Source organism: Falco punctatus (genome assembly GCF_963210335.1).
Source record: "Falco punctatus genome assembly, chromosome: 7".
NCBI lineage: Eukaryota > Metazoa > Chordata > Aves > Falconiformes > Falconidae > Falco > Falco punctatus.
Window position 1 is genome coordinate 3,350,455 of NC_137587.1, and position 23,770 is coordinate 3,374,224.

The window sequence follows — 23,770 nt, forward strand, 5'->3', positions numbered from 1 at the left end:
GAGGGAAAAGATAGTTTTCTTTATATTATGCTTTTGCTTTTGAATTTTGCCTCGGTTTCATATACTATTTTTTTCTTTTATTATTTTATGGAGTATTGGTTAACCAGTGATTAATTTTACTTTTTTTGTGTGCTTCTAGAGTAATGCTCAGGATTTGAGCACCAAGGCAGCCTCAAGTAACTGCAGGAAACCAGGGAAGGCTTGCCTGCGTTTGGCAGCTTGCTTCTGTCTTGTAGCTTTTATAAAGAGTGTAAAGTGAAGCTTCCCATTGCCAGGAGTGAGTAAACATTATTTATGTACACAACACTGCTGATACACGGGGTGAAACAAGAAAGAATTGATGCTGCAGTGTGAAATGCGTGTTATCCTAGGCTGAAGTGTCCCCTGGGGTTTATTTGGCTAGCAGGCAATGCAGCACCCAGAGCTGAGCTAACAGGAGCGTCGGTTTGAGTTTTGTTGTCTTATTTTTGGGGATTAGCTGATGCTTCTTGGAAGTGGCATCTCGGCTCCAGTGAAGCCCTGGGCCAGCCTGACAAGTTCTGTGCTGCATGCTGCTGTGATTTTGTACTTTTGAAACAGTGCTGGGCAAAAGCCCTGAGCTTCAGCTAAGTCTTATGTATGTTGTTTCAAAGCATCTTACTTAGTATGTCCGTTCCTGGCATATACTTAGCAGTAATTTCCCTGAAGAAAAGGTATGTACACCGCACTGGCAGCAAGTAGCTTGAATTGGTAAGTTTTAAATTGAAATTGTGGTAGTGTTAGAAGTTAAAGTCAATCTCATATCCAACTGGATGGAAATAGCAGGCCTGAAGAGCTTATGTTTGTCTAAGTTACGTATACTTTTACTTGAGCAGTAACAGTTTTTTGTCTCAGGAAAACTGCTGAAAGGACTTCAGTAAGACTTGTTTTTGAAAGCAGATGCTGTCAGTGTTAAAGGGATATAATATGCTGAAAGAAAATGCTAGTATATAAGAACTTTTAAACTTTATGGTCTATGTTAATAAATCTTTTGCTCTTGATTTTACCTTGCATAATTCTTTATAGCAGTACTTAACTACAAGAATACTTGCCATTTAGAGATAAGTCTGATTTTTGCATTAGAGGAGATCCTACAAAGTAAGTTAGTCTTCTAGGTGTGATGAGGAAAAAATGTGAGATACTTTGTTGTTCTTAGCCAGCTAGGTTTGGGAGAAACTGCTCGGTTTATGTAGTTCTAATTGGATTAACAACATAGGATTAATGGGCAATTAGTAAACTAGAAATTCAGGATCAACATCAGCCATGGAACAGATAAATGGCAATACTATATGCTTGCAAGATATCAATAAACACCTACCATTTTCTAAAGACTCTTCTAGAACTAATCACAGAAAGTTCACATCTTGAAGGTGCACCTTGCCCCTTTTCCTCTCTTCAGTGTGTAAGGAGTGGTTAGCAGTTTGAATTTTCAGAATTTTTTAGGAATAACTTCTAGAAACCTAAATAGAGTGTGCTTCTTTTTTTGAAACCATTCAGATCTGGATTTGATTCACTCCTTGTCTCTAGGTTTTGGGAGTTAAAACTAATTTGTGGTTTTTTCATGTAGAAGCACAGCATTATCTTAAAAGGCTGTATAGAATTAGATTCTAACTGTATATAATTGAATTCTAACTATTTGACTCTACCCTACTTCTCAGCAAGTTTTTCTGAGGAAGCATTTCTTTGATTGTCGTTAGTTTGAGCACTTCAAAACAATAGTAAAGTAAACTTGTGAGCACGAGAAATCTATTATATATTTCTATATATGGCAGAATTTCATACTTGAAAAAATGGACTAACATCTAGTGAAAGCATCAGGTTGCAGTATACTGCTTTTCAAAGCTGAGGCGAAATAAATGTTCGCTTATACAAGCACTGCCCTTCCCAAAACCATTGTACTTGTGTAGAATAGCTAAGAATTGAGGAGAAAATGCCATTTTCCTAGTAATTCTTGATGTATTTTTTGTATTCTTTCAGTATTGTATGCTATTACAGCATCAAATTCTAATCTCCTCATGAAACACTTTTCTGATAATAGAATGTGTTTGGTGTAGCACCTCATTCTATAGGGTAAACTGTCCTTTGTAATCTAAGCTCTTGCAATTCAGTCTGCTTTTCAATAGGCATTGGCCTACAGATGCTGGGATCATCCTCTCAGTTCGCTGGTTTCTGGTCATAGATTCTTTATAATATAGAACCTGAGTTTTATGTTTTGTATGTGCATTATTTTTTAAAAAGAGTGTTGCTCAGAACACTAAAGTACAAAAGAATGTCAACTTGTTTGTGTTTTTTCCATTGTTTTTTAATTATTTGTTGTATAATAACAACATACAACAGACAAATGTTAGCCTTGAATAAGCTGACTTTGCTTTTAGAGGAGTACCCTTCTTTGTTCTGATACCAAAATAGAATAATCAAAATGCACATCTCATTTTCATCAGTGTTTTTATTATGAAGACGTATTTGCTTGTTTAGTACAACTTAACACTGTGTCAGACGTGCTTTCCCATCTCAACTGGCATGTTGGAGGCAGGGCAGCAGTATTACTACAGTTCCTTTGTGTTGGTTCTTTTGAAAGGCAATGTTTCCTGGATTTATTTGATCTTTCCACCTTCTTTTGTACTGTGATTGTGAAAAAGTACTCTCCAGTCAGAAACTAACAGCTACTGCAGGTCAAAAAAACCCCAAAACAAACAAAAACCAAAACCAAAAACCCCCAACCAAAATTCTATTCAAACTAGTGAGTAGCCAAAAATGCTATTGTGTCATTTGATTAGACAAAATTATCTGCAAAAATACATACATACCATTCATAGACATTCAAAAGCTTTCAGTAATACTTGATGACAGTAAGTTTATTGCACTTATCACAAATTTTTGTTTTCAAATCTTTTGTTGACGTGCAAATAATCTTTCTTGCTAAGTCTTTCACTGTTTTGTGTGATGTACAAAATTATGTCTGTATGATGCCTATGATTGGTTGCAGAAACATCTAGTAACTGGAATTCTATGCTGGTGTCTTTTTAAAAGCTAGAAAACCAGTAGTGAGTAATTGTCAAAGAAATATTTTCTATGTAAAGCAGAACAGTGGATTTAGCCAGAGATGCCTAAATGGTGTGTTTCAGATGTGTTTCTACAAAGATCTGCTCAAGAGCACAGAAGTGGCAATTTCAAGCACCGGCAGTAAAAGCAGCAGGAACAAAACTTACTTTCTATTGTGCAAAGATTGTATATTGTGCAAAGAAAGTATAATGAAAGGTGATTAAATATTACAAGTAATTTGTTACTGTTTCATTATTCTGAGCTACTTCTTACAAAGAATGTCAGAATTCTAATGGAGTCAACTGTAGAAGTGAGGAATTTGTTAGGTTCAGACATTACTAAATGGACTGAGTTTGCATGTAACTAATACTTGGGGGTTTTTAGACATATGCATGTAATGGGAGAAAGTTTTATCTTTATTTCTCTGAATTTCTTCACATGGAGTTGGGGGCAATGTAACTAAAACAGATGTATGAAAAGAGGAAATACTGTCTGAAAATATGTGGAGTAAGCAGGACACAAGATACTGCCGCCTCCTAGTACACATATGTTAAACGACTTTTAAGGTGAGCAGGACTCATAAATGTAGCTGAGATCATCCTTCATTCATTTCTTCAGTTTTCTTCTTTTCAAGTTCTATTCCAATGCTGAGACAGAGAATGAGGAGAAGAATTTATTGTCAAATACATTACTTGTTTGTTTATTATAGCATTTTATTTTTTTGAAGTCTAAAATGTGTATTAAACTTTTTAGATGCATTGTAACTTTAACTCTGCTTGTTTGGTTAAAGCAATGTACACAGATTATTGATAATAATTAGCTCTATATTAATAAAGAAGTCTGGAGGGAGTGCTTGTAGTGAGTTAAGGAAAAAAGTCAACAAAGTATTCTGTTATGCTTACATACTTTTACATTGGCACATATTAAAGGTTGAGGCCTGAAATCCTGGCTTTAAAATAAACAAGATAATTTATCTTACAGGAATGTGATTTTAGTATGATCATTGAAAAAATAAACAGAAATCAAAACAAGCATACACACCCCCTGCCAACACTATAAAAATTCCATAAAGACTCTAAAATGAATTTCTAATGACTGTTTAATTTTATATCTAACCAAACAGCCATTGCTTCTTTATCCAGCTGAATTATTTTGATTCGTACCTTGACTTGCAGATGCAATGAGATGCAGAGTATTACTGAGGTGCTGGAGAATTAAAAAAAATATAAAAATCTGTCAGACATTAAAGGATGCTAATTTTAAATTGAGGCTTGGTGCTGAAGGTGAAATATGGAAGCTTTATAGCAGTTGCTTTTATCTGATGATTCCAAGGAGATTTAATGTTCTGAAAACAAGCTTTAGAGGATGATTATGTTAAGCTTTGAGCCATATCTATGCTGTACAGTATAGCACTGAACAGAAATACTTGAGCTAGCCATTGAACTGAAAGTAGCATGTCTTAATGAGCTGCTGCATCAATTAGCTAAACATCTCAGAGTTCTTAGTCTGGGTTCATCATTGTACTAATGCAGTGAAATTGCTTGCTGCCAAGACCCCGTGAGGATACCTGTGGCTGCACTCCAAGGTGCACTGTATGCACGCAGTCCTGACTTAGTGCAGAATAAAACACTGAACTGCTGCACAGAGCTGCCTTCAGGCTTGCTGCGCTGCAGGCTGAGCTCTGCCAATGCCCATTACGTGCATCAGTTTCACAGCTCGTTCAGCTTTTGAAGAGCACTTGCAGTGGGGTTATTTATGTTTGTATTGGCAAATAGATACATTAGTAGGAACTTTACCAAAATATTTAGTCAATATTTTTTATTGTGACTTCTTTTTCCTGGCTCTTTTGATAAACAAAATAAATGAGCAGTGTTTGAAAGGTGTTTGTGATGTAGCATGTGTTACCTTTTACATGTGGCTAATGACTTAATTTAAAACTTTCAGTTAGAGTATGGCAGAAAGGCTAATAAAATCATCCACGCTGCGGTGTTGGTAGGTAGACTTCCATTCCAGTGCTAAGTAGCTTCTCTAGAAGTTAGAAGCATAATAAAGTCCACCTTCAGACCTGTATTACCTAGCAAGTAACCTAACTTTATAACAGTTCAGAATGAAAAACACCATCTTGCTGGTGTACGTAATTACCAAACTTCTTATATCACAGAAGAAGTCAGAGTAACATAAAAGAGAAATATATGTTTAAGATCTCTGTTAATCTTTCTTCATTGCAGTACTAGTTATCCATAAGGTTCATTAGATTACCTCTGACGTCCAGTCTGCACTCTATTTCAGCTTCACCACACTCGTTAACAGCTTTACAGGTATAACAGCCACCATCAAATGGAGTGGGTTTCCGGATCTCCAGGGTCAACACGCCCTGTTTACTGAACATGCGGTATTTGGCATCCCCAGAGAGATCCATTTTGTTTTTGTACCAGAATATCTTTGGCTGAAGAACACAAAGGAAGAAATTTAAAATAAAATGCAGAAAGTGGAAGACTTACAGCTGATCTTGCAGCTTTAATTTAGCCATCAAAGGCTTGTGCATTATGAGAGCTACATATTACACAGCAGCGTTACTAATTTTTCAAGGAACATCTCCTTATTTGGTACAAACACATGAAACTAATAATTCAAATGTTCAGTATTTAGCTCTCATAGCATGTAGAGAATATAGGTCTGTACCCTTTTTTACTACAATTTAAAAAACTCCACCCTATGAACCATTAGCAAATTCATTCCTTCAGGAGTTATTTAATTGTGCTTATTAAAATATATTTGAATCCTTCAACTATTTTACAGAAGGGGGATTAAAATGCACAGATTATTAGAGCAGAAGTATCATAAATGTCCACAGATGTTAGGTGGCCAACTTGGTGTTGGGCTGGGAAAGGATTCAGCATATCTTTTAGCACCTTCAGGAATTTCAAAATAAAGTTCCTGTTGGCTTCAGCTGAGTAATAAAGTAGTTGGCTCTGTACTTATTCAAGTCATTTTGTTTGTTTCTGGTACCTGAAATGTGCCATTAATTTTTATAAATGAGATTTTGAAAATGAAATATCTGATAGAAAGCCAACTGGTTTTGTTTATTTCAGGCTTGTTAGTACATAAAGTGAAGAAATAAGCTTTAAAGAGTAGGAGGCCAATCTTTGTATTCATCTATTTTACTTTCAGAATTGACGTTTTCCATTTTTTCATCCACCCGCACCCCACCCCCCCCCCAAAAAAAAAAAACCCCAAACAAACCACCAAACTACTGCACTGTTTTATAGTTATAGAGTGCTTTCAAATCTACTGAATTGCTTTTGTCTCTGACCTGTGATAGACAATTCAGTGCATCCCAGTTAGCATGCTTAATTTTCTTTAAAGATACTAGCTGGATTTTTTCCTGCCTCAAATTTTTTTTGCTTCTTTTCCTATGGCCTCTATCTTTCTGGGTGTGTCTTTTACTTCAACACTTCCACCAGGGCACAAATATTGGCTCTGCTAGAAGTGGTAACTTTTTCGTGCCATACGGGTTATATCTGAGGTCTACTTGATAATCTACAGTTATTCAGAATTGGAAAGCTCTGTTAACAGAAGGTTGTTTTCACAGAGAATACCTGTTGCAGAGCTCTGCAGTAGGTACAGAAACTTTTTGCTAAGGTTAATTTGGGCAATGCAAGTACACAAATGTATCTGGAAAAGTTGCTTTAAGAGTATTAGATGTACTGAAGGATGAGGACTATTTGTATCCTTCGGGCTAATGTGGAAGGAAGAGCAAGCATGCTCAGACCTAAAAACCTGTGATTACTGTACTTAACAGAATCTTCTTAAAACCGTGGAAACCAAATTAAGTGGATACAGGTGCAGAAAAAGTTGGTTAACCGAGAGGGAATATCATTACAGTCATTTCCTGATGAATCCGAGGAAGCTACTGGGGGATGGATTTTGCCTACAGTTGCTGGTATTCTATAATGTTCATGTTATTTTGCAGCTCCTTGCTTGGGTATGCTTCCTTTTTATATTTGAGTTTTGTTTAACACTCCTTCATCCAATGAATTGCAGCAAATGATTACATTAAGACTTTTTTTTTTTTTTTTTAGTTAATTTGAACTTTGAGCAATTATCTCACATGTTTTGCTGTGTAGCTATTAGATCCTTGTGCAGGTAGGAGGAAGGGAGAGGAGCTGGAAATAAGCAGCTATAAGGGCAAGGGAAAAAGGTACTGCATTTTTTCGGTGATTGTACTAATTTAATATTATGACAAGATTATGTCATAATATGGTAAATTCCTTCACTGCAGACAAAAAGCCTATTTCCCTTTTTTGAGAAACCTAAATTTAGCTCCTAGCTGAAACAGTTTTTACTGCTTGTTCCTGACTAACAAAAAAGTACATCTTTTTGACAAGACTTCAACAAATATATTTAAACTGAGAAAATATTCCGGTGAGATTTCAAAAAAATAAGAAGCCCCAAAACTTCACACATGACAGCAGTCTTATTCTAGTTAGTTTTGCAAAATAACTCTTGACTCTCAAAATTGTTGATGTAATAGAAGAACTGGTGTTTCTATGTATTGTTTAGGTTGATGGAACAGTATATTATATTAGCTGCTCTTGAAAGGCTGAAGAGAAAAAAATACACGTTGTGGGAAGGTACTTTTTTGTTTTTTACCTTCTTCATTGAGTAGATTTTATGTATACATGGTACATTTTCAATGGTATGGTGTTACCATAAGCAATGACTGTCCTTTCCTCTATCTCCTTTACTGTGTTGCCCACCTGGTTCTATGTGTAGCCACGCACATGCTTGCACTATGCATTCTGGTGAAGCATCAGTGCGGTGGGAGATTATTGGATGACTCCTACTTTTTTTTTTAAATCAAGTTGTGTTACACTCCAGTCACACTGAACTGGCATGAATTCTAAGGTGGTATCTTGGCTTGTTGTGCTATCAATGAGAGTTGATGTAATCTGTACCTTGGGGATTCCTCTTACAGCACAGCTGAGTGTGGTGTTGTATCCTGCAATCACAGAACGGTCTACTAAAGGGTGAGTGAATTTAGGAGGCTCGGAGAAGTCATGTTCTTTGTAAGTAGGTGGCTTGTAAGTGGTGCCTGCAATTCAAAGAAACAAAATAGTAAGAACTGTGTTTTCAATCCTGTTGACTTGTATACAATCTATTTCTTATTTAATTTGCCTGTATGATTTAAAGAAGCTTCAACACTATGGCATTTATGAGATAAGAAATCTTCACATTCACTTCACTCTAAAACATCTCTCATTTAATGCTTTAGATAATGTAAAAGGTCCTGGCAATCATGGGTTTTCAGCTTCTGTTAAAAATATGAAAGCTGTGTGTCTGCAGGGGAAGTCTTCACCACAGACATCTTAAACTTTTAACCCCAGAATGTAAGAATAAAACGCAGCTGTATTATTTTCTTAAAATAATATAGTTTAAGAAGACACTGTGACTAAATATTTTTGAACAGGTGTTTGTGTTAGTAAAGGAGATCTGTCTAGATAAGGGCTCTTGATACTAAAATACAAGTGCTGGTTACTAAGTAATGAAAATATCTCTAGTGGTGCATCTAGTAATACTGTATTTTTCATTTGCCAGTGTATTACTTCTGGTACTTAGCAGCTTTTGTGATCTTTTTTTTGAAGAATATGTTACCTGTTTTTTGGATATAGGCAGGATTTTTGGTGGTTGCAGCAGTTTCACTCAATCCACACAAATTTTCACTGAAGATTCGAAAAAAATACTCATTTCCCATAATCAGGTCTGACACTATACAGTTTGTGCGACGATAGTGATCAAAAACAGTATACCATTCCTGTAACAAGACTATACTGTTTAGAAAGATGCTATGAGAGGTCAGACATGGTGCTAGTTTTGGTATGGAGAGATCCTTCTTGCTACAAGGAGAAGACAGGTAGACAAGTATTTAACAGTAGCCTGTGAAATGAATATTATGTTGCTTCCTGTGGAGATCAACTGATAAATTTTCTTACTTTTGTTTTCTGGCTGGTATGATAGATGAATACTTGCATTTGGAGGAAAAAACTCAAAGTCTTTACACTACCCCAACTCATATCTGGGAAACGTGATCCAGGATGTGTCGTTGGAACATGACTACTTTATGGGGCCTTCCATGAGAGCACATTTTCCAGTTTGATTAGCATACATACCTCCCCCAGTGTATACCCTAGTGTGCTTAGCATTGGACCTCAGGTCTTAACTCTTCCTCCCTCCCCTTCAGTTTATCCTGGCATTTATGAAAAATAATTCCACCTTCTGAGAAGAGCTATCCATCCACCACAGATGGGGCAGGCTAGGTGTCTCTCTCTACATTTTCTGCCAGACATTTTACGCAGTTCTATACTTAGCCTTTTGGTTCTTTTTAGATTCTGTTCTTCGATGTTTAGCTGCCTCTGATACGCCATAGGATGCCTTGGACACACAACTGAGAATCAAGTATTCAACTGTTTTTCTCAAGTCTCTGTTCCCAGAGCAAGTAGTAGGTTAAACTCCATACAAAGTCACTGACTCAGTGCAATTTCTTACCATTGTCTTTTTGTCAGCTTTCTGGACTGTGTAGCCCAAGATCTGTGCATTGCCATCATCTTGTGGAGGTGTCCACTCCAGCGCTGCATTAAATCCCCAAACATCTACAAGCTTTATGTTCTGGGGAGGACCAGGCTTGTCTGCAGAGAAGACATGAAAAAAACAACCCATAGCTTTTGATTCAAGATCTAAGAGCTTTGTCACTTCCTCCCATGCAGGGAAAAAATAGAACTTGATAGCCTTCTATAATTGTTCCGTAGCAATACACTTCATTTATATGAAGTTGAAACTGTAAACAGGAAAGTTGGGAAATTTTCAAATACCCTCCTAATATTCCTCTGAGAGGCCTGAAACCTACAGAGAAATGGATGACGCAGTAGACTTAGTAATGCTGGAACCAGACAAACTCTTACTTAAAATGGAGTAAGAAGTTTGTGTTGTTTGGCTGTGTGTGATTAATTCTTTTACTACAGTTTTTACTTTGTTACCTCAGTGCAATTTCTCAGCTATTTAGGTACGCTGAGAGTAATACAAACAACAAAGGCAACTGGGTATATATTCAGGTAAGGAAGGCCAGCCATTTGGGAACTGGCTGACACTTTTTTTCCTGTTGCCTCAGTCCTTGTTAGTTTGCCCACCAGTGACATTTCTCTGTAAAAACTAGAAAAAGAGTGAAATCTCAAAGAGGTACAGAAGTCTATGTCCATTGTAAGATATGTGGAAATATGTAGAAGAATATATGTGATGAAATTATAATATTTTTCCTTCTTTTAAGGATCATTCATTCATTCATATTTATACCTATGTTGTTTAATCAAATGTAACATTTAAATTGGCTTTATTAAGTAATAATTCCTGTCTGTTTTAATTTGAAGATTCTAGTTCCCCTTTCTAATATGTCGGGCTGTTTTTCACAGTTACAGGTCCTGTTGGGGAGATGATAGTTAGGTCTGGGTAGATGGTCTTGTGATTAAGTGAAGGATAGTTTGGGTTCATTCCAGATATTTGAATGGAAACTGTCTTCCTGTTTCGAGCTAAGCTGGAAAAATGAAGAAAATAGTAATAATCTGACAGATGTAGGTTTGAGATGAGCAAGGCACAAAGGAATGTAACTACAGGTTGTTTGCCATGTATTTCCTTAAAGAGGGATATGTAAACCAATAATAAACCAGCCTTTGATTGTTATTAGAGGAACTGTGACTTTCGATGTCAAAGCATAACACGCTTTAATTCTCTTTTCACTGACATACTTGGGAATCAAAGACTGTTTTATAACTATCTTTAACCCTTTTTTGTCCTTCAAATTGCAAAACGCTGGAACCAACTAGAACACTGCATGAAGTTCAATAAGGAATATGGAATGCATTGTTCTCATTCCATTTATTGTTCTCTTCCTTCCTCTCTTACACTAACATTTCAGAGAAAAAGCTGCAGTCTTCTGTGTTTTTCAACAGCTACCAACCTCAGGTAAAGCCTCCTTTCTTTTTCTTCCCTGTTTCTCAAATAGGGAATGGTAATGCCAAAAGCACAACGTTGCTTATGAAGATGTGGAAATGTATATGTTGTTACCTTGAATTGCAACTTCAAAAATCTAGATATATTCTAGATGCGTCTCTTTGTTAGACAGAAGCCAATCAATCAGAATAGATTTGAAGAGAAGAATTTTGCATGCTACATATGAAAACTGCAACAGTTTCAGTGGACAAAGCTCTACAAGCCCTGAATTAAGTGTATTATAGTCTCATAGTAGGCAGATATTGTGACATTTAGCAATTTATTATTTATTTTCAAGTCTACCTGCTGTTATAACCCTCCACAGTATCTGTCTAGTTTTACAAGTATTTTTCCTGCGTTTTTACCTACAGGTATATGTAAACAACAGGGTTAGTTTGTTGGATTTTTGGGTTTTTGTTTTGTTTTAACAGGTCCTTACACAATGTTTTGTCAAAAACTGTGGAGATCCTGGTGATGGTAGTTGGTTTAAATCCTATAGGAAGAGATTGATAAATGGAAGAAAACCACAGTCCTAGGTGAAACGGAAGGCAAAAGAACACTTTTTGGGGAGGCCTCACTGGACAGGTAATTTTGAAGCCTGTGCCTTACTGCTCCTAACTACCTAAAAGCAGTTATCTGTGAACCTCCCTTGAAAACTGAAAATAACAGGATGGCAGGTCATTCATTAATTCAGTAATTGCTGGAAGAGTTAGACTTCAGAATGTGTGTGTGTAATATCTGTAAGGCATTCTTATCTATGTGTACATAGATACAGATATGATTTTGGGGGGAACGATTTCAGAGTATGACTACATTAACAACAGAAGAAGACTTTAAGCCTTAACCTGCTATTAGATTACTATGTGATAAGAACTCAATGATGTATTAAATAATCCCTTTTTCATTTTTAATAAATTATTACTTCTACCCATGGTGGTATAGATAGAATAAAGAAAAAGAGTCCTGAAAGCCTCAAGACTTGTAAGGCTTTACAAAGGACAGTCTTAGAAAAGGTAGAGGTGGATAAATTTGCTAAATGGATTTTTATATTTTTCATCTTTGTGGTTTGATGAGATAATGCAATATGCAAGAATATCTATTCAAAATTCCATTGTAGAATTGTAGAATATTCCTTTCTCAGTACTCACCAGTACATCTCTAGCTGGTGAACAAAGGATGGGAGAATTAATCCTAGTGATGCATCTGTAACAAATTATTTTCCTATGTAGGACACTGTTGGAGTGGCAATTTATGTTCTGGGGAAATATTCTGCTACCTTCAGCACAAGCTTGTCTGAGGATTTTTGCATACTAATGAATCCAATAGAATGGGGAGAAGAGATAGTGCCAATCATCTTTCAAAAAGAAATGATAACTTACCTTTTCAAATATAACACATAATGAGAATGATATATAATTCCACTTTAAAAAAAAAAACAAAACAAACACCAAAACCCAAAAAACTGAGGTTTGCTTTGGTCAAGAGAAGGCATGATTTATTGATTCATCTAGAGGAGGGAAAAGCTGAGGGAACTGTATTTTTCAGAGATTGGAGATATTTTCATCATCTGAGACCTTTTCTATAAGTATTTGAAATATACTGTATTTCTGTAGTAAAAGTCTGTATTTCATAGGCCTTGAGTAAACCGCAGCAATTATTTTGGCAGTATGGGAAGGTGATGGCAGTAATAGAAGTGTTTGCTCCTGTTTAGAACTGACCTGTGACTTGTCGTCGCAGCAGAGCTTTTGGCTATCTGCATTCTTGCCTTACTCCAAAACCAATAAGGGCTGAAGCTACAAGCATTACTCCTTCATCAAGTAGACATTTGCCAAAGGAAGTTAGCTGGTGAACAGACACCTCAAAAGGTCACTGACGGATTTATTCTCTCTCTGAAAGCCTGACTTGGCTTTTCAGCATGCCATTCTAAAGCACCTAAAGCATTACTAGTAGTATAGAAAGAGCATCTGAATCACCCACGTTTCTCCTACCAAGAGAATATATGATCTGAAGAGCAAAAAGTGCTGTTGATAGAATTGACAAGAGGTAGTTCTGATGAGAGTTTCAGAATCGAGAATCTGAGTAGATGCCTTGGTTGCAGAAGTATCTCTGTATTTTACAAGCCCTGTCTCTTATTGGCCAGGAATGAAGTGAAATTTTTTTATTCCCTTTCAGTTGTGCAAGCTGCCCAAGAGGTAAAAAGCTCAAAGCCTGTCCTCCAATTCTGACATGTATTAATCTGTGTGATAAGATCAGTTGCTTTTTTCCAGCCATTCATTTTCTATATAAAATAACTCTTTGACAATGGCATATGTATGTGTTTTTATGCCTTTCTACGATTCCAGAGAATGGGTGGAAGATACTTGGCACTGTGCTGTAAGAGCTATGTGCTGGAATCTGGAGTCACTAACCAGTTATAGAAAGGTGTTTTGGTGTCTAGGGTGCACTGTTCCCCTTTACCCGAGTTTGTTGGAGTTACTTTGGTTTAGCTGCTATTTACTTATTTTGCTGTGGCAGAACTGCAGCCATTTTTAGCAGAAGCAGCTGGTCCTATTAAAACATACTTCCTCCAATTTTTTATGCCTTTCTTGTTTGCTGTTGGCACCACTGCATACCTATTCTGCCAACGTTATTTTATAAAATTTTAAGCAGAATACAGCCAGCGTTATATCTTTAATTCTGAAGTTATGTTTATATACTCTTTTTGTTCCAAGATACATAGTCTAAAATGTATTGATACATTGGAGGAAATTTTGGATGACAGAGTGAAAGTGTGGGGAAGGAGAAGTAAAAACAATTATCAAGAATGTTATGTAAAGCTCTAATGAGAAATAGAAGAGCTCTGGCTGAAATGAATTATCTGAGTAGGCAAGATCTCTGAATATATCTCTCAAAATCCTAAGTGAAGTTGTTGAAACTTTGGCAGTGCATTCTTTAAAATGAAAATAGAATATATAATTTTTTATATATAATAATATGCGATAGAATATATAATTATATATATTAATATGCTATATAATGAAAATAAATAATATATATAACTATATATAGAAAATAGAGAAGAGAATAGAAATTGTATAGCAGAGAATAAGCTTCCACCAAGCCTCAAGCTAACTAGATGCTGTTAACAGAATAAGGCATTAAATGTGAATTTTCCAAATTCACAGGACTGTATCTGGTTGTCATTTCTAGTTCTTGGAACACTAATATGGTATATTAGTGAATGATTTTATCCTCACTGTCCTCATCTGGTGAAAAAAACCCAGTAAGAGTATATACATTCCAGGATTCATATTTCCTTTCTTGAGGACAATATGGCTATTCCCAAGAACACCAGAACTTTTAAATTCTTTCTATCGCACTTGAAGTGGTAAAAAGAAGGGTGATAAAAGATGATCAAAGATATGGAATGGCATCTTTTTTGAAAATAAATCAAGAGCCTAAAACTTGAGGAAGTTAACTGAGGAGAGTGTGACTGAAGGCTGTAGTATGGAAAAGGTGAATAATTAATCATGTTTTTTCTGATACAAAATTCTATAGACATCAAATGAGACTATCAGGAGAGAGACTCAACACCACCACCCCACCCCACCACCCCAAATAGGCAGTTGTACGTGCGCTTAAACTAAAATTCCTTATGAAAGCATGTTTTGATTCTGAAATTAGACATGGATTAAAAGACTGACTGGATAAATCATGCAAGAAAAATCCCTCAAGAGCTGTGTGACACAGAGCTAATCCCTCTCCCTTCACAAAAGTCTCTAGGAAACAGATCATTTCAAGCTGGGATAATATGCCCGGAAGAAAAAGTGACATGGTAGCCCTGCTCTGAGCTTTATTCTAGTCACCTGCTACCAACCAGTGTCAGAGAAGGGATCTGGAGGGTAGCTGGATCTTTGGATTGCCTCAGTATGGCCACTATTTTATTTTGTATGATATGCTTACTTTTGATGTTGTCAGGTTCTTACCTATGATTTGTATTGTTATTGCAACTTTATCAGTCATGGTTTCTATCTGAAGAATGACTTCATATGCTCCTGAGTGATGAAGCTCTGCCTTTCTGATGAAAAGGATTGTGTCTGTGTTGCTGTTCCGAATTCCCACATCTTTGGAGTCTAGGGTTTGACCATCTTTCATCCAAATGATTTTGGGCCTTGGTTTACCCTGAAGAGGAAAAAAGGATTATTATTTTTTTTTTTAGGCTGTAATAGATTTCAAGTTTTCATTTTTCTGGGCTTTTTTTCTTTGTGAGCTAGAAAGCCTACTTTAATAGGCAGGGTTGAGATAGTAAAGTTTAAATACTTTGCAATTTGTGTTTTCTTGCAAATATTTGCTCCCATCTGTCTAGTTTAGTGGCACCATGCCCTAAAGATGCTGTTTAGTTATAGTTAGAAAAGAGACTGAATTTATGTTGAGAACAAATCCAGAAAAAATATACTTGTGCTGCTCTTGTACTCTTTCCCAGGCATCTGTGAAGTCGTCAGTGGATCTGGCTTGCTCTGATTATTGCTAAGTAACACAAGTCTTTAATATTAGAGCAGTTTATTAGCTTTTTTCCCCTCTTCTCCCTTTCTTAAAACATTTGATTTTCTATCCCCGGACACTTCTAAGAGCTTCTGAAAAATTGTTTTTATCTTGAAGTCTTGGGATGTGAATCTTACTGTAAAATTACTTCTGCATTGTAAAAATTTTTTGGGGGACTGTCAACCTAAGTAGTCAGTGTTGCTACACCCATGGAAGATGACGTTGTGGAATCAGTAAGATATCTGTGGTTTACATCACTGTCACTTGGCCATTTCCAGGAAAACTGGTAGATTATATTTAGTTCTTTTAAAGTGTTTGGCTCCAAACCAAGAATCCCAAGAAAACAGGAAAAGATCGTATCATATTTATTAACTGTATAGTTAATCTAGCAGAAAATAACTTGGTGTTTTGTTGTTGCTTTTTTTTTTAAATAAAGTTTCTGCCAGGTTAACGTGGTGAAACGGTGCAGCACGGACCTAGATGAATGCCAGGAGTAGCTCAAATGGGTGGGGAGGGAAAGTGAGATCATCCAAGCCAGCAGGCAGGTCAGCTTAGGCTGCTCTGGAACTGAAGCCCAAGGCAGTGAAACTAGGACACATACTGCCCTGCGCCTCTAGTAAACAGCAGTAAAAGCCTCTAGTAAAATGCTCCTCGATTCACTGGGTGGCTGGAATAGCTCTTTAAGACTGCATCTTTTCCTTAGGCTACAGGAGATTAAGATACTCCTGGGTTAGGTGCCTAAAGGTAGGCAGAAAAAAAAATCTTTGTGCTTTGCTACACCTTTGTTTCAGTTTTTTTCTGGTATTTGATCAGAAACTCTGTGCAGCATAATTTTTCTGTGGTATTAGAAAAAAACTTGTTTTATAAGAGTCAGGCCAAGATTACGCTTAAAGGACTTCTAAAACACCTAGAAATCACTCTTCTTTAGTACTTGTTCATTTCTCTGACATCTGAATAGTCAGATGTAACTAATTTTACATAGGGCCTAACAATAAACTCCGAATGAGCAATGGTTTTGGATCTTCCGTTTTCCCCATCTTGTAACTGATTTTCTTACTGCTTTCTGCTAAGGGTATAGTCACGTCAGGCCTGTAGCTCTGAAATATTAGATGCAAGATTATTTTGTTCAGTTCTAATGTACCTTTACTCTGGTCTCATTTCATAGAACCTTTACAAAAACCTGTTAAAGGAAGACATAGCTTCTCTTCTTCAGCTGGAAGGTATAGTAGGAATACTTGAACAAGTAAAAGGATGTGGGTTTTGTTGGTGTGTGGTTGTTTTGGGTTTTTTTTCTATATCCTGTCTAATTACTGGTGAACTTTACAAGAATTCACTCTATTTTACTTTCCACTAGTGTGTCTCTTTCAAAATGATAGAAGGATTTTGCTTGAAAGTTTTGGCTAGGGGAATGCTTTCAAACTGAAAATAATCTACTTAATATGGTATAATTATATGGAAATCTTATTTAAATTTCTAATAATGTGTCAGGACAAATACTTGGCTAGGTTTTCAGACTGATTACAAGATTTAATAGTTCTTGATGGATTGAGGACTGAGGGGAATTGAGGATCTGGCTCTAAGTATTTTGGCAAAAATGGATGTGAGAAACCATAGCATTATCTTTATCGTAAGAAGTATCTTGACTGTAAATCAAGCTTTGCTGCTGCTGTTCTAGTGTGGTTGGTCAGATATGTGCACTCACAGCACCTCCTTTTTTGAGGTGTTATGAGTGCCAGTGGAAGATTGCAAGTGTTCCAAGGATTGGTTTTCATATACTAATATTTATAGACTGTGAAAAGCATAAACAGATAGAAAGCATGTTCCTAATACATCTCTCAGAGGATTGGATTTCTGCAATGTGTAATAGGTAATCTGAGAGAGAACAGTGACTGACAACGTGTAAATAACACATCAGAGAAACTTCAGGGAGTTTACTGCCAGGGGAGACCTGATTTAAGTGCTTTTAGATGTTCACACATATATGATGGGCAAGAAAACTGCTTAGTAATTATGTGAATTTAATCCACTAACAGCACATAATATCCCTTCAATCATGTGCCCATGTAGTTTATTTTAAAACAAGAATGTGTTCACTCCCTTCCTTTCGGCAGAATGTCCCACCTGCTTAGTGCACTTAACAGAAGGAGTTAGTAGTAACGTTGTACTTGTTCTTTTCTGTGCGTTTTAATGTACAGATTTGAATAGACTTGAAAATAGCATTTAGCCCAGGATACCTTGACAAGGTATTTAATAGAATTTCAGTGTTAAATGACATAGTAGTCACCACAGAGGTCACTGGCAGGGTTGCACAGAAACTGTAAATAGTGTAAGACATTGACTGACACTTTAATTAGTTTAGTTAGTATTCTACCTGCTTGTGTTCCCTAGCTCAGGGTTCACATAATTCCAGTATTTAAGTATTTTCTCCTATATCATTTTTGTAACTTGAAGATTGCAATCATACCTACTTAGATTATTTCCTTCGATAAAAATTGTCAGTGATTTAAACCTTTTCAAAATGTGAAGTGAAATGTTCTTTTTGCTTTGCTTTTTTTGAAAGATCCTCAGTTTTGTGCATTCCAAATAGCTTTTGCAGTATTTAAGAATTACAGCTATAGCTGCAATTCAACACTATTATGAACTCAATTTACTCAAATACCTCTTAATTAAAATCCCCTGGTTTTGTTCTCAGGCTAAAGTTTGGTGGATTTTTTTTTTCTTTTTATTAGCCTTACCTCTTAGAATGCAAGAGTTTATACCAGCACATGATTTCGACTGTCAGTCAGCTGCTCAACTTTTGAATCAGTTAGTTCATTTTGGCTAAATCTGGCAGTGTACTGGAAATCTCTAAGATGAGCTTAGTACAGTTTTATGAATAATGACAGGGTGAGATACCAAAACCTCAGTTAGTGCCTCTACTTGAGGAAAAGTCAGGGAAGACTTGGTCCTTATCTGTTTTGTTTGGCAACGGCTGAATGATCAGGCAGCGTAAGTGAAGCTCAGGATTAGTTGCTACATGTACTTTCCCTGGCCTGGGGAGCGGAGGAGATGTCAGGTAGGACTATGGAGGGGAGTAGGGCAAGGAACAGGCAAATCTCTGGGAATATCACCATGAGGCTGCTCTAAGCAAAAGAGGGGGGTTATTATGCTGGGAAGGTAGTGATATAGGGGACATAAGACATACCTATAAAATGTTTTAACTTTATCTGTTCCTCTGCTTGTGGGACAGCTTGTCAATTTTCTGCAAACTTTCTTCAACTCGGACATAAAAGCAGCAAAAGTATCTGTTTACATAATGTTTTTAAAGACTTACATAACTCAGAAATATCAGGTGTAAAATCTTGAACTTTGCATGTGGCTAGACCTCAGTGAAGAGGCCATTTTAGCAATTTTGGAGATAAGAAACATGAAAGAAAAAAATAAGCATGTGGTGTCCAAGCAGTACAAGCATGCAATTCAAGGCAGTTCCTCCATGTATTGGTTTGCAACTGTTTACTGGTTAGATACATCTTTGTGAAAAAAAAACACCCAACTTTTCATGTAACCCAGCAACCACAGGGCAAAAGACATGTATATTGTATTTTACATAGGTTTTGCTCTTATGTAGATCCCTTCATTGGTATTACCCAAACCAAAAAAGAATATAGGCCATGTGTGCATATGTCTCCCTTGCTGAAAAAATGTTTTGCCTATCTCCACCATCTTTTACAGGACAATTTCAAAGCTTTTCACTAATAGAAGTGATCACATTTTCATAACTGTCTACCCTGGAAAGCAAAGAGATTTTAGTTTATTCAAATTATGAATGAGGATTAGATTAAATGATATATTTATTATTACTGAGGATATCTCTGTCAGAACCAGAATCTTAATTTACAATTTTTCCTGTGTCTCACTCAGAAAGCCTTTTCCTTTCACACACTAATACTTGCACTGCATTAATATTATAGTCTTGCATCTGAGAAAATACATGTAGTGTTTTACAGAAGGTCATTATAGTTGCTTATACAGCTGTAGAAAATGCAAAGACAGGGTAACTGGTTAGGTCAGCCTGTGTGTGTATATTAGCAGTTTTGCACATGCCATAGCAGCATGTGTAGTTACATGCATACGCTTTTGATAATCCTTGGAATGCTGTGTGTTTTTACACCTTGAGCTCACATACAGTAATACCCAAGCTATTCTTTCTATATGCAGAGATTCTCTATATAGGGCTGATTGTTTATGTACAAACTCTTTTTTTGTAGTCAGCCTTTTAGAAATGAACATACCACTTCTGACAAAGAAGTTGCCTGGTAACATCATGTACCTTGGCTCCAGAAAAGTAGTTGGTTGAGTTTTTATGCTTACGTGTACTGCTTTCTTTAAGATGCATCCTGTGGTCAATAAGTAAGAACAGGCTTGTGTTTACTTATAGTACTTTTTCCCCAAAAGGAGGATTTATGTAAGAAACTTTTTTTTTTTTTTTACAATCAAATAATTTGTGACTGAAAGAGTGATGATTTTTTTTTCCTCCTTCCTTTAATGTTTGAGCATGGTGGTTTTTTTTTTTTGTTTGTTTGTTTTTGGTTTTTTTGTTTTGTTTTTTTAAATCATCAGCTACACGTTATGTAATACTACTTAAGCAGTGAAGGAATGGGAACTCGCATAAGGGGAAACTACTCTAGGTAAGTAATGACAAGTAACCGTGACACAATAGAAACTGATACATACCTGAAAAGGGATCACAATATTGATTGTCTCTCCTACTTTCTTCACCAGAGTCTGTCTGAGATGGCGTGGCAACCAGATTTTGGGACGCTCTGCAGTTAAGCATTAGTACATTAAATAGAAAGTTTTAGATAATTTGTAACATTACTTATAGGTCGAATAAGACAAAACACCAAAGAGGAGAGGCTTGGATACTTGTAAGCATAAGAAAATTGTGCAAACACTGTTTATATAGGTGGGGAGTAACTAATTCTCTAAGTAATTTCAAATATATTTGACTATTAGATACCAATTTAGTTGCAAATCTCAGTTACGTATTGAGCAGGTTTCAATGACAGCAGGATTTATGAAACTGTTGCATCTGAACTGCCAGATCTGGGTGACTTCCCTTGGATGTGAGCCTTCTGTGTGGACTTTGTTTCTCTGGAGAACTTTATCAGTTCTATAGAAAGGAATAGACAACAGTGTATTGGAGTAAAAGAGTGGTTGTAGACTGATTAATCTGTTGCTACTGCAGCTCCTTGTAAATTGCCATTTAGAGATACTTACGGACTTTGAAAGCAGATTGATCAATGGATTTCCTTTTTTTACAATCATTCAATTATAATTCTTTCTATGAGGTGGAAGGAGTGGAGTCTCACTGTAGCAGTTTACTCTTCACCAACAAAATGGGGACTTTAGTGCATGTTTTTTCATCTAGTCCCTGCTTTACCTCCTTGGAAAGCTTTTTATGTTCTCCATGTGTTCCTTATTCTTTTCCTAGTCATTTACAGAAAGTATTTCTTAACAATACAGTTGGAGTATCTGTCTTAATATCCATTTGGTTTGGAGATACATTACAACTTTGTTTCGTTTACACAGAGTCATTTTACTGTCAGTGAGAGGCTGGCAGACATGTCGTGTGAGTCAAGGCTGAGGAATCCACTGTTAGCAGCTCTTTATCTTTTGGACTCCAGTCAAATGACTTATAATCTACTGCTGTTGGGTGATACACAGGATGTTAATTAATAACCTAGGATAATCAAGTATAGATAACTGGCTTTTATTTAAAGTGATCTCTTGCCATAGCCACTGCGGTCATTTTGCTGTAATTTAACAGCTTTTCCAGCACAGAGCTAAAACTGAAAAAAGTGTCTCATAAAGGGTGACAGTGCTATTTACAAGAGGTAAAATACCCATATTTTGAAAGTAACAAGTAGGATTTTGTTTTAAGAGCTATGCTTTAGAAATGAAAGACCTGGGCAGTATAGTAATGTTCTTAGAATTGGAATGTATCAGGCACCTAGTCAAAATTGGGTGTTATACTCAGAAAGCAAAATTTTGACCAGAAGAAATAGACGAGTAAGATTTATTCAGTCTAGATACTCACGCAGGATCTCTTGAACGGTAACAGGCTCTTTGATGATTGCTGCCCCGCTTTCACCAGCCACGTTTATAGCCTTTATACGGAAATGAAGTTTGTCTCCTGTCACCAGGTCTTTGATCAGTGCAGATGTGCGCTCAGTTAGGCCAGGAAGAGCTGGAATCCATTCTGTAGCTGCAAGTACAGGATTTGCTTATTGTAATAATATTTTTTTTCCAAACTGATGCCTTTTCTATAATTGAAAGTAAATTTGTGTTAGGGTAAAATGAATTTAACATGCAATACTACTCTTAAAAGGGCATAAACTAACGTGGAGAAAGAACTCTGGATCTAGAAGGTGTGTTTACACATGGAGCTAAGGAATATGTACACTTTATTATTCAAAACAGCTAAGGGCAAGTGAGTCATCTTTGGGTAGTTCCTCGGATGTCCCATTTTATGGAGCTTAATGCTGCAGGGCTTCTCTAAATTTATTTTCATTAGTGGGGGGTAGGGGGGATTTTGGAACTATTTTTAGCAAGAAAGTGAGGCCTTAATTTGATTTTTCTTGGAATAAGTGTAACTCCTGTGGGTGTCCAAACAGATGGGTGAGAGCCGCATATGCTGAAAACAATAATAGAGAACACAACTGTTGGGATTTATTAACTTCTTAATTGACACTGTAGAACAGAATTCTAGGGCTTCCTTAGTTATTCTAATGACACAGAAGTATGACTGATAACATCATTACTCTATGATGATGACGTAGGGATTCTGTAATTCTGTGATGATATCTCATTAAAGACTATAAACTAATTCTGGATAAATCATACCCTGTAAACCCCCTAGTTTAGGTTATATGGCAATTGAGCTTAGTGTCGGAGAAGATTTCATGACTGAAGTGATACATTTGTTGGGTTTTTGACACAAATGTTACATTGTAGCATCACAGTAAGTTGAATGTTGTGGATATGGTACAGTTACACTCTTCCCAGACCACAAGTACTAAATGAGCTAAGGTAAGTTACTTGAAAGATTGACTGATGTTGTTACGGTCATGTTGTTTTATTGGCTTTAAGAAAAATGCGGTTTGTGAATGCTCTATAAAGTATAGTAGAGACTGTGGAACAGCACTAGTATTTTTGTAGTATTTTTCTACACTAAAGTTTATGATGATTGTGAGGGTTGTGTTATGGTTGATGTGACTTGTGGTTTTACAGTCACGTCATAGTAATCTGGTGATGGTTGTTAGTCATAGATTAGAGTTCAAATTTAATGATACTGGATATGGTTAATTTACTGAGATATTGCAGTGAAGCTATTGAAACAGTATTTTGATAACGTTCACTTGCTGCTGCTGAGTCCTCATGCTTACTTACATCCATCTTTGCAGTATTCCACGATATAACCATCTAATCCACCAGCTCCAATACGCTCAGGGGGTCTCCACTTCAAGGCAACAGTGCTGTCAGAAACATCTTCTACTGTAAAGTGGGTTGGTTCACTTGGAGGAGCTATAAGGAAATACATAGAAGTAAATTCTGAGAAATAGCAATATAACTGTGAGAATTCAAAGGCTATAGAACAAGTGATTAACAGCTGAATTATCTACCGCTGTCTGTTTTAATAAAAATTAGCTGAAGCTCGGTTGTAAAATGTAATGCCTAATACTTCATTTAATAGAAGTGCAGTATAAGGTTCCCACAATGGGGAGGGGAATAGGAAGTTAAAGTAGTTCCTAGTTACATATGCTCCCTTATAAGTAAAAGCCAATGAAAAAAGAAGAGTTGTAGAAGGGAGTGAAATTATCAGCAGGAGTCTGCAAAAAAAGTCTAGGAATAAAAATATGTAAAATTTTTATGCTGTTCTTACACCCTGATTGTAATTAGACAAAATGTACAGTATCAGAGGACCAAATTAATCGGTGGCGAAATTTTATTTCACTCACTTCCCTCTAACGGTGCAGAAAAATGACCAAAAGTTAGGTTTACATGTTTACAGAAACACTAGCTCTGATTTGCACATTTGCAATAGAGACATGCCTGAGAAAAATATTTTGGGGCTGAAAAGTTTTTGTTTCAGTTAGATACAGCTATT

At 36.4% G+C, this 23,770-nt stretch overlaps 1 protein-coding gene across 1 annotated transcript in view; it reads right to left on the reverse strand.

Annotated features, from left to right (window-relative positions):
* Positions 1-2,449: 2,449 nt before the first annotated feature.
* The window catches only part of MYBPC3 (myosin binding protein C3), a gene marked incomplete at its 5' end in the record, with an annotated part of 58,555 nt that continues 37,234 nt past the window's right edge, over positions 2,450-23,770 (reverse strand). Inside the window, 8 exons of the mRNA XM_080394948.1 lie at positions 2,450-5,506; positions 8,019-8,155; positions 8,716-8,875; positions 9,607-9,746; positions 15,066-15,261; positions 20,335-20,423; positions 21,701-21,868; positions 23,053-23,187. Coding sequence (XP_080251074.1) covers positions 5,291-5,506; positions 8,019-8,155; positions 8,716-8,875; positions 9,607-9,746; positions 15,066-15,261; positions 20,335-20,423; positions 21,701-21,868; positions 23,053-23,187 — 1,241 coding nt within the window. The 3' untranslated portion in view covers positions 2,450-5,290. The remainder of the gene's footprint in view (positions 5,507-8,018; positions 8,156-8,715; positions 8,876-9,606; positions 9,747-15,065; positions 15,262-20,334; positions 20,424-21,700; positions 21,869-23,052; positions 23,188-23,770) is intronic.